The sequence below is a fragment of the Hevea brasiliensis genome, chromosome 16, assembly GCF_030052815.1.
Source record: "Hevea brasiliensis isolate MT/VB/25A 57/8 chromosome 16, ASM3005281v1, whole genome shotgun sequence".
NCBI classification, from domain to species: Eukaryota; Viridiplantae; Streptophyta; class Magnoliopsida; order Malpighiales; family Euphorbiaceae; genus Hevea; species Hevea brasiliensis.
In genome coordinates, this window is record NC_079508.1 from 58,315,738 (window position 1) to 58,327,714 (window position 11,977).

The following is an 11,977-nucleotide window of genomic DNA, read 5'->3' on the forward strand; positions in this document are numbered from 1 at the left end:
GAGATGTCTTCAAAGACATCTGAAGAAAGAGATAAGATGGCCAGGATTTCATATGCTTCGGCTATTGGAAGTTTAATGTATGCAATGTTGTGTACTAGGCCGGATATCGCATATGCTGTTAGTTTGACTAGCAGGTATAAATCCAATCTAGGTTTGGAACACTGGATAGCTGTCAAGAATATCCTTAAGTACTTAAGAAGAACTAAGGATTTATTCTTGATTTATGGAGGTGGAGAGTTGCAATTGGATGGTTATACTGATTCTGATTTCCAATCAGATATCGATGATAGAAAGTCTACCTCTGGATATGTGTTCATTTGTAATGGAGGTGCAGTCAGTTGGAAGAGTTCCAAACAGAGCACGACTGCAGATTCCACTACAGAGGCTGAGTATATTCTTTGCATCGGATCTTCGCAAAGGAAGCTGTTTGGATAAAGAAGTTCGTAACAGAACTTACAGTAGTTCCTTCCATTGAGTCAGCAGTACCATTACACTGTGACAACAATGAAGTAGTCATACAGGCTAAGGAACTAAGGTCTCACCCAAAATCCAAACACATAGAAAGGCACTACCACATTATCAGAGATATAGTTGGGCAAGGCAATGTAGCCATGCAGAAAATAGCATCAGCTGAAAATCCAGCTGATCCATTCACTAAGCTTATGTCACAGACTCAGTTAGACCGACATCTTGAGAAGATAGGTCTAAGATATTGTAATGAATGGCTCTAGTGCTAGTGGGAGATTGTTAGTAGTATGCCCTAGAGCATATCATTTAGTATGTATCTTGTACATATTTTTATTAATAAAAATGCATTTCTACTTTTCCGTTTACATAATATATTTATGTGTAATAGAAAAGGTCCATTGATATTTTGTTAGAAATATTATTCTTAAGTTGTTAAGAATATGAGTGACAATATTTCTTGCACAAAGTATCATAAATAGGTTCACAATCGAGGATACTTCATAATATGGACATGACTTATCTAGAAAGATTGTATTCATGTTTGTTCCCAAGTTATTTATATGAGATATAAATAAGATGGAATGGTGAGTCTCATGCCATATAACAAACATGATAGGCACTTATAAATGATAAGTAGGCCGAACCAGTGACACTTATGACAAGCACATGGAGTTTACTCTTGTCAATGTTTTGTCATAAATCATATCAGTGCATATAATCTTGGACTGAGATAGCACAGTTAGCTTGTATATAGGTAGTTTGAGTTTGATACTGCTTTCATACTTATACTGTGTATGGGTATATGGGCATGTGTTGGCTCCTACTAGTTATATATGGAGGTAGGTGTTGATCAAGATGGAATCTGTTCCTCTAAGTAAATAGAGATAAAATCCTATGTTCATTTAATTGTTCTTGATGTTTCAAGTTCCTGGCCATGACAGATAGATTTATTCAGAAAAGAGTTTCTGGTGATAAAATCTTTTTAATCAAGAACTGGAATTAAAAGAGAACATAATATTCATAGCAAATGGAGTTTGACATAAACCATGACTCCAGCTTGAGTTGGGATTTTGTAACAGAGAGATTCTAGTGCATGGTAACATATGATTATAGGTTCATTTAAGGTAAACCTTATTACTAATTGGGTGGCTATGGCATGCTATGCTAGGTGTTAACCATGGTCTATGAGGTTCATAAAATGATTTAGAGAAATCATTTATGGTAAGAAAGAGTTCTGATGATATTAAGAGTTGATATCATGTCTCATTGCCAATTAGTGATGAGCCTAGTAAGTCACACACATACACAAGTTATCACCTATTTAAATATGATTTAATTAATTAATTAAAGAGTTTAATTAATTAATTAAATAGGTTTGGTTTGCAATTAGATTGCAAAGTCCCTAGCATGACTTGAAACCAAATCTAGATTATTGGATGTGTAGTATAAATTAAATTTATATTTAAAGTATTTAAATATGAATTTAATTAATGAGAAATTAATTAATAGAGATTAATTAATTAATTTATATTTGATATAAATTAATTAGAAGAAGAAAAATAATTATTTTGGGTTAAGAACTCAAAATTAAGACACATGGGCATTTTGGTCATTTTGCAGTGTGACACGTGGCACCATGAGATGGTGACACATGGCATAACACATAAGCTTGCCAAATGTTTTTTAATCATGTAAGATGATTAAAATTAAGATTAAATATAGGTTTGACACTTGGCACAATGTGATTGGGTCACTTAAACCTAGAGCTAATCAAAGGGTGACATGTTACAAGGGTTTAATGTGTTAACCTAGCTATTTAAGTGTTGTTATGAAAAGAAAAAGCAACCAGCAGCCACTCCTCTCCTTTGTCACGCCATTTTGCAGCCCTCCCTCTATTCTTCTTCATCTCTCATCAATTCAAAGAGATTAGCCATCAATCTCTTGAATTAAGAACACTAGAAATTGTTTCTAGTGTCCTGTTTACATCTTTAATCTCTTAAAAGGAAAAACTTGATTTTCTAATTAATAGAAAAAGCTTTAGAAGCTCTTCAAGGGCTGCCATAGGTGTTCTTGGTGTGGACAAGCTAGAGGGACAACATTTGGTGTCCTGAAGACAAATCTCAAAGGCGCAGACATTGCGATTGCATCAAGAGGTTAGTGTAATCGTTCTTGATTTAATCTAGGGTTCTAAAATTAATCTGATTAATTTTAAAATCTTAAATGGCAAATACAGATCCAAAAACATATTAAAAGAGTTTTAATATGTTGTTTATCATTGAAATCAAATAGATAAAAATAAATCTTGCATGATGCATGTGACCCTAGGTGAAAATTTTTGAATTCAATGGTATAAACTTGTGTTTTTCACGCTTCCGTTCCTTCACTTTGGCCTTCCACTGTCATCTCCTGTATAGCTAATCTCAATTTGTCGGGCTCAATCAACTACCATATCAAAAGACTGATCAGATATCATGGCTAAGTTTGCATACCTCCTGTCCAGCCCCTTTAGGAACCTCTTTACCTTCATACTTTCTGTAGCCACTGCTGTAGGGGCATACCTACTCAGTTCCAGAAATTCTATAGCATATTCATCAAAGGCCCACTGCTTTTGATCTCTGAAACTTTCTGGCACAAACCTGTTGATAAACAGTTTCACAAACTGAGTCCAAGACAAACCTTCAATTTGAGGTAATATGTAGTCATTCATCCATCGCCTAGGCATAGGCCCTATGACATGCTGCGCACACTCTATAAGCCTCCTATCAGTCAACTGCAACTCCATCCCTGCCTGTTTGCAGGAATCCAAAAACCGATAGGCATCATCTAACACATCATAAGTATCAGGCACAAACTTCTTGAAATTAATTATTTGTTTATAAGGTTTCCCTCTTGGTGCGGTGGACTGCTGCTGTTGGGGAGGGTGGACCATATACTGTGCCATCATATCGATGGTTCTCTGCAACCTGGCTAGGGTAGCTGCCATTGGGTCTATGAGACCCTGGTCCATAAAAGACTGTTCTTGAACTGTGGTGGCTGCTCTTCTACTTTAGCAGCTCTAGGCCTCCTACCCCGTCTCCTTGGGGTAGATGCCTCATCCTGTACCGACACATCGTCAGGCACATCCAGTTCTGGTGTAGTGGCAGCTCTTCTGCTTCTATACATTTTCCTGAAATTCAACAGCATTAGCTCACAAAAATTCAAAATGGAGTATTACACAGATCTATAGACTCATATTTACACACAATTATACAAAGTAGAAACTAGAAGCAAAGATGACAATGCAATGACGAATATGGACCCTATTATCCGCATGTGACTCCTATTAGACTCTTCCCAATACTTTAGAGATATATTCCCTATGAATCTGGAGCCTAAGCTTTGATACCATATTTGTCACGACTCAACCTATGGGTAGGACCGGCACTAGGACTTGGGCCAGCCTAAAGCCCCCGAGGCCCGTAGTAAGCTTAACTATTCCTCAACCCAATCCTAAGGCCCATTTGGGCCTAATTTCAAGAATTCAACTGGAGAGTCCGGCTATAAAATAGACCAAACAACGGAGAGTTTTTAACTCGCCCAACCTGTAAACATAATATACAATAATTTGGGGAGCTCAGCTCACCTCCACATAATAAAAATGTCATAACTCAAATGGGAACTCAGCTCCCTCATTCAATCCCCTCATGCATACAGTTAATAATTTTACAGGTCCAATATAACTTTTATATTATAGGCCCAAAATAAAAATAAGTACTTCTAACACATGCGGAGTCTAAAATTTAAATCAATTATACAAAATATATTAAATACTATTAATGGACCTGTGAATAAGAAGAGTAGGTTAGCCACAACAAATAATCCCCGTGTAGCCTAAAAAAATAGATAAATAGGAGTGAGCATTCGACTCAGAGAGTAAAATACCAATTTTAATCATAATCTTTAGAGCTATCTAAAGCTAATGCACCATGCGGAGTGATATGCAACATCCTCATAATTTTCATACAATTCATATCATAACAGCAAAAAGGTAATTTGGAGCACTCACGCACCCAACACTGTCAAGCAATACATATATGGGAGCTGATCCCCTATACAGCCCTCTTAATCTAACCTCTGCCAGCGAGTATCTCTCAAGCCGAACTTTTGCTTAATAAACCAAGTGCAGGGTCCCAGTGAGTGTCTCTCAAGCCGTGTCTACCCCGAACGACCGGGTTCTAGCGAGTGTCTCTCAAACTGTGTCTGCCCGTCCATAGCCAATACCATATTACATGCACGCCACGCACACACACTGCTCCAAATTACTACAAATAATATTCATGGCACTTTAACAATTATGAATGCAATATAAAACATGTCTAGTGTTTAACTACATAGATATGTATTTATAAGTGATGCATGGACATTCTTGAACATATAATAATATCAAAATTACAATTAAAATTAATATTTTACTCACATACTTAACCGAAGTCACTGTAGCGGCTGGGCGGAGGAGGAAGGCTATCCCAGCTCACCTGACAATTTTATTATAATTATTTAATACATTTGACTCAATACAAACTAAAAAAAATTTAAAGATGTCCTAAGTCGTGCCTAAAATCTGGCAGAGTCTCCAATATACCTAGAATCTACCCAACCTGTAAAAGGGATTAAAACGCGCTTCTATATCCACAAACCACACACCCACAACTCAATTACTTCACATAGCCCCTCCTGGGCCCATCCAAACAGTCAACAATCACAATATGAAAAATTACAGTTTAGTCCTTATAATTAATTCTTTTGCAAAAACTATCCAAATGAGCTATAAAAATTCTAAAACTTTTCCCAGCGGTCCTTAGCAATATTACTAAGATAATGCAAAAGGAATTTTAATTTTCTAAGCTACCACGAATATTCTATGGATTTTTAAGAAAAAGTAAGGTTCGGGTTTACCTATGCCGATTCTGACCCCAGAAACGCGTTCGAGATGTCTGACAATGGTGAGATAGCTAAAATCTCGACTCAATTCTGAGACTTTTTCGATAGCCTGTCTGTCTAGTATGAAATTACAAACCTAGGCAACCGTTAAATTTTCACAAATTGAAGGTACCTACACGAAACTCACAACATGGGGGTTAGTACATAATTTTTACATAATTTTCTAAGCTTATTTAGTGCTCGAAAAAACACTATGAAGTTTGGCGGGACCCACCGAAACACGGTATCGAAAAATTTTGAAATTGGTATTACTGCGAAGCTCTCGACGAGTGGAGTACTCCGGTAATCTCGATTTTCTTGTGGAGTTCACAGTTTACGAGAAATTTAGCTCAAAAATCGAAATGGGCTAAAATTTCTTGAATAAAAATTGGACAAACAGCTCGATGAATTTTGGTGTTCTTGGTGTCTATGGAAAGCTCTCGAGGTGTAGATGAGTTTTGGCACAAGACCCGATCAGATTGGTGGCCGGATCTACTAGAATTGGCCTAGGAAGACGAAATGATGCACGCTCGAAGGGGGGACTTCGCGCGACTTTTCTGGCAGTTTGGAGCTTCTGCCGGCAGCGGGGAGGTGGCCTGGAGGTGCGCCAGCGTGTGGGGGAGGCTGGGGCGATGGCTAGCCGACGAGGGGTGGAGGGAGGAGAGAGAAAAAGGAAAAAGAAGTGGGGGTGTCAGGGCGCGCAGGGAAGAAAAAGAGAAGGGAAAGAGGGTCGGTCCGATTTGATCATGTTCGATTCGGCCGGTCCGATTTAGGATACAAAATTTAAATTTTTACTCTGCCTTTAGACCAAAAATAAGACTCAAAAATTCTGAAAATAATTTTAGAAAATTCAAAAAATTCGTAGAGTCCAAATATATTTTTAAATTTATCACGGTCTTTAAATTAATTTTTAAAAATCATTAAAATTTTATATTTTCAAAAAATCAAATGCAATTTCTAAAATCTAAAAAATTTCAAAAAATTTTCTAAAATTTAAATAAAATAAAATATTAATATTTATTCACAAAATAATAAATTTAAAAATTAGGAGTGTTACAATAATATTCGACTAATATTATTTAATATAAATCATATGAGGAATAAAGCCACATTTATAACTAACAAGATTGTAAAAGAGATGACATATAATGACTCATTAAACTATCACCAAAAGATCAAGGCAGACTCATCTGTTTAATCTTTTCAAATCTCATATTGATTGTAGAATGTTTATGAGTGAGTTATGTGACTTATTTAACAGAAATTCTGTTAAAATTATTATAATTTTAATAGTGATTCATTTCAATGACTAACTCATATATGTATATGTTCTATTAAAAAAAAATATCAAAAATATCATTTGAACTAGATGTTTTGGGCCAAATAAAAAGAGTAATGAGCCTCAGACTCTGAGTCTTCTGATAATGAAAATTGAAGTTGATCAAAGTAATCATTATTGCTACAAAAGCAAATATAGTCTATTCATTTGGCCAGTCTTGTTTCGAAAACAATGACTCAATATCCTCATAATTAAAACAATAAAAATTATTTTTATATTTTGAAAAGAATAAATTCATCTTAATCGGTTACTAATTTCAAACTAATAGGTCTGCCATTCTTCAATTACATCATTTTTATGGCTACATTTTTTAAAATATTGAAGATTATTAAATATACCTTTACGATTGTAGCCGTACCTTTATCATTTTTTTTAATTATAAAAACATAAATGTGTTAATTACTATCTTATTTTTTTTATTTAAATTATTATATTATTCTTAATTTAAGTTATTTTATAAAATATGTTAACAACTAAACACTATTAAATATAAATTATTTTATGCATTATCATATTATATTTTATGAAAATGACTTCAACATATTGAAAAAAAAAATCCAAATTTTCTAAAAGATACTTTGTTCATATTATGTAAAAGTTTAAAAATTTTATTTTTTTATAATCATTAATAAAAAAATACTTAAAATTTGATATAAAAACAACAATTAAAATCTAAAATTTAACATATTAATAAAATATATATTATATACATTTTAATAAAAAAATAAATATTTAAGTTTTTGTTTTTTTTTTTTTCATGAAAAAAATCCCAAACATTTGAAGCCTATTGTAATGATCCTCTTCGCGCGTCCCTCCATTTGTGCCGTTGAAGTGTCAATTTACCAAAAAAAACCCCTTAAGCTCCTTCCTTTTCCCAGATTTGGCTCAACGTACAACTCATCTAAATCTTGCCATCTTGGCTGGCTGGCAGTATCAACCTGGCCGCAAACATTTGGCTTCGTGCGATGCGCTGCATGTTGGAGGGTATTTTGCAGTAAATAAAATAAGCTTAAGGGCATCTTCGTCACAGAAATTTAAATATAAAATTACTTTGGCTCTCTGTCCAATGCTCATTGTCCATTTTCTATACCTCTCAACACTGTTCCTCTCTTCCACCGCCACCACCACCGCCACCACCACCACCACCACCGTGTCTGAAGCTTCCATCTCTCCAGATAGAGCCCTTACACGAAAAACAAGTGTGTTGGTTGAAAAACGCAGAAGTTCCTAGCAATATAGCTTTGTGTTTGGTTTGAAAGAGAGTTGCAGAGCCCAAGAGAGAAAAAGAAACTTTAGACCCAACATTGACAGGGCAAGTATGGAAGACACTCCAGTAATCAAAGCTCATGATGAAACCAAAGCAACAGTCCTTTCACCAAACTAAAATCTTCTACAGCAAAGATTTCCAAAACCTAAAAAGAAAAGAAAGTTTCTTTTGCTTTCTAAAAGCATTTTACTTTCCCTTTCGTCTCCAAATCAAGAAGAGCAACGCTTGATCTACCAGAGAGGGAGAGCTAAGATCAGGAAAATGGGTTGCTGTTATTCAAGATTAGAGAGAGAAGAAATGGTTTCCAGATGCAAGGCAAGAAAAAGGTACATGAAGCAGTTGGTTAATGCTAGGCAAGCGGTCTCTGCTTCACACGCCATGTACCTTCGTTCACTGCGTGCTACTGGTTCAGCGATTCTTCAGTTCTCCAGCACAGAAGCCAATCTCCACCTCCATCAACACCGCCACCACCAACATCATATCCCACCTGTCTTACCCTCACCACCTCCTTTGCCACCCACACCGCCGCCACCTCCACCAAGGAGCCCCAGCTCCGACACATGGACGTCCATAACCGCCTCTCCAGGTCTTCCCCCTCCTCCTCCGCCACCACCGCCTCAGTCTTCAAGCTGGGACTTCTGGGATCCTTTTGTCCCGCCCCCTCCTATGACGTCACGGTCAGTAACTGAGGAGGAGTGGGAAGAGGTGACAACCACGACGGCGTCTGAAGTGGCGGTCACGGCGACAGGGACGGCAGCCAGCCTAACGGCCCCGCCATCGGTAATTAGTGGGTTCTCGAAGGAAAATGGTAGTGGGAGCGGGAGTGAGCTTGCTATGGTGGTTTCGAGGAATAGCAAGGATCTGGTGGAGATTGCGAAGGAAGTTGATGAATATTTTCTCAAGGCTGCTGATGCTGGTGGTCAGCTCTCTTTGCTTTTAGAAGTTCCAAACCCTAACTTCTCTGCTCAAAACAAAGGAGGCGAGTGGTTTTCTTGGATTTCCGTTCTGTACATTTGTTTTATTAGGCCCTTATTTTACTGTTTCACTTCTGTTTGGTTGCCGAGAAAACTAGGGAAAACATTTGTTTTGATATATTATATATATTTAAATATTTCCTTTGTTTTGCAGGTAAAGTTTATGACCATGGATGCAATTTGACAAATCCATCATTATGGACATGGGGTTCAAGTCCAAAAATGAATGGGTTTGGGAAGATGGGGGAGGAAATGGTTGGAAACTCTTTAGGAATTAGCCACTGTTCCATTGTAGAGAGGCTGTATGCCTGGGAGAAGAAATTATTCCAGGAGGTCAAGGTTAGATCTTCATTTCATTCCAGTGGGCATTAGCCTGTCTCTATCTATCTTGAAGATGGTGATTTTATTTAGTATTCATTTATTTTATTCTTTTTGTTTGTGGTGTTAATTAGAATGCTGAGAGCATAAAAGTTGAGCATGAGAAGAAGGTGGCATTGCTGAGGAAGCTAGAAGTAAAGAGGGCTGACTATGTAAAGACTGAGAAGACAAAGAAAGAGGTGGAAAAATTGGAGTCACTAATGATTGTTGCTACACAGGCCATTGAGACTACGTCTGCTGAAATCATCAAATTGAGGGAGACACAGCTCTACCCTCAACTTCTTGAGCTTGTAAAAGGGTTAGTCGGTAGTCTTCTTAATTTCTTGTACTTGCTTTCTGTAATTGATCCTACTGGGTACTTGCATTTTAGGGACACATTAATTAGTGGACAAATTGATATGGACCACTCCAAGCCACACTCTTGGATTGCCTTGTAGTGCATTTTAGCCGTTGCAAAGATTCTAAGGGACAGCAGTGTTTTCTGCAATTGCCAATTGGCATTTGGTAGTTGTTGTTTCAGCAGTGAGTACCGAGTGGAGACCAAAGGAAAATTTCTTGAGAGAAGAGAGAGAAAGAGAGAGCGTTAAAATATGGATTTTTTTTTGGGACCTGAAGGATTTGCCCTGGTGTATATGTTACTGTACAGAAGATTGCTTTTGACTGCTTTTTAGTTTTTTATTGGCTTGTTTTTCACTGCCTTTGTTTGCTTTTAGTTCAAAGATTACAGTGACCCAACTGTTCTATGTACGATCATTTGAGGGCTATGGCTTCAGTTTAGTCCAGTGAATCTTTCTTTGCCTTCATACTTGAACTTTTGTTGGTCCATTGTCTTCCTCAAGGAGACAATCTTGTGGCTATACGTACCATATTTTGAGTGGGGTCACCAGAGTCAAATCTTGGCTATAAGGTGATTGCAATATCAGGAAAATTTTATTTCTATCATTTAACTTAGGAAATTATAAAGCATGTTTATTTCTAAATTGGGAGAAATTATTCCATGCAAGACTTGAGCGATATGTGCAGTCGTTGCTTCTTATTTGCTGCTTCTACTTCCACCTCGCAGATTGATGTGCATGTGGAGAAGCATGTACGAGGCTCATCAGGTTCAAACGCACATAGTTCAGCAGCTCAAATACCTGAACACCATCCCGTCTACCGAACCCACATCTGAGATTCACAGACAATCCACTCTCCAGCTGGAACTTGAAGTTCAGCAATGGCACCAGTCCTTCTGCAACCTAGTGAAGGCACAGCAGGATTACATCCAGTCCCTAACGGGCTGGCTCCGGCTTAGTCTTTTCCAGTTCAGCACAAACCCACTTTCCAGAACCAATCAAGAATCTCGAATTTACACTATTTGTGAGGAATGGCACCATGCGATTGATCGGATTCCAGACAAAGTAGCGTCTGAAGGAATTAAGAGCTTTTTAACAGTTATTCATGCCATAGTTGTCCAACAAGCAGAAGAGCATAAACAAAAGAAGAGGTCAGAATCAGCATTCAAGGAGTTTGAGAAGAAGGCTGCTGAACTTAGATCACTGGAAAGCAAGTATGGCCCATACTCAATGCTTGAAACAACTGGCAACACAAGAAGCAAGGATCCAGTAGCAGAGAAGCGAGCTAAGGTTGAGATTTTGAGAGCAAAAGCAGAGGAGGAGAAAAGTAAGCATGAAAAATCAGTGAGCATAACGAGAGCAATGACCCTGAATAATCTGCAAATGGGATTCCCACATGTCTTTCAGGCGATAGTGGGATTTTCAAGTGTATGTATGCATGCATTCGAGTCTGTATACAACCAAGCGAAAAATACGCAACAGGGAGATGATGTGAAGAGAATATTACCCTAAGAGGAGATCTAGATTTGGCTGAAAGAGGGTTTTCTGTATATATATAGATAGCATCTCATTCTGTAGCTGGATTGAATCATGCAGAAGTGTTGCAGGAACCTCCTAGGTTCAGTTTGGAAATTATGTCGGTATGGAGCAACAATAGTGGGGGCACATAGAAGAATTGATAGCACTTTGGCAGTGTGATGGTGGGGGGCACATAGAAGAATTGATAGCATTCTGGCAGTGTGCTGGTGGAGACCTTGTGCCATGGAGCTGGAAGTTTTGTATTTGGGGTTTTTATTATACTGGTGTTGTTCTGTCATAGGAAAGTTTGTGAATGGTTTTGAATTTTCTGTTTTGCTTTAACAGTACCAAATTACTGTCTTCTTTTTTTTTTTTTTTCTTTTGGAAGTTTAAAAGAATGAGTTGCTTTTTGGATGTGAATTATTTTGGTTTTGATCAAGTGGAGAAAAAAAATATATATATAATAAAGATGATTTTGTTTATTCTTTTTATTAAAGATAAAATGATTTATTTTAATATTTTGATGAATTTATTTATCTATATAATCTGTATAAAAGCAAAGAAGAGCATAAAAAAAAAATAAACCCCTTAAAAAAGTTTAATTTTTTCAACGTGACTTCTACCTTTTTTTTCAGATTTCTTTTTTTTTTTAAATGATAATTGACCCATTTAATTTTCTAAACACACTATAAGTGCATATTAATAAATTAATAAACCTTTGAATTTATAGTGGCAGCTG

At 36.9% G+C, this 11,977-nt stretch overlaps 1 protein-coding gene across 1 annotated transcript; it reads left to right on the forward strand.

The window, feature by feature from the left end:
- Nucleotides 1-7,893: 7,893 nt before the first annotated feature.
- On the forward strand, nucleotides 7,894-11,658 carry LOC110632166 (protein ALTERED PHOSPHATE STARVATION RESPONSE 1). Its single transcript, XM_021780287.2, has 4 exons — nucleotides 7,894-9,012; nucleotides 9,162-9,346; nucleotides 9,460-9,683; nucleotides 10,449-11,658. The coding sequence occupies exons 1-4, from the start codon at nucleotides 8,295-8,297 to the stop codon at nucleotides 11,230-11,232; spliced, it is 1,911 nt and encodes a 636-aa protein (XP_021635979.2). The 5' UTR covers nucleotides 7,894-8,294; the 3' UTR covers nucleotides 11,233-11,658.
- Nucleotides 11,659-11,977: the final 319 nt, after the last annotated feature.

Coding starts and splice junctions, on each gene's coding strand:
- LOC110632166 (XM_021780287.2), top strand. CDS start 8,295: ATGGGTTGCTGTTATTCAAGATTAGAGAGAGAAGAAATGGTTTCCAGA. Junction 9,013..9,161: donor CTCTGCTCAAAACAAAGGAG/GCGAGTGGTTTT, acceptor TTTGTTTTGCAG/GTAAAGTTTATGACCATGGA. Junction 9,684..10,448: donor CTTCTTGAGCTTGTAAAAGG/GTTAGTCGGTAG, acceptor TCCACCTCGCAG/ATTGATGTGCATGTGGAGAA.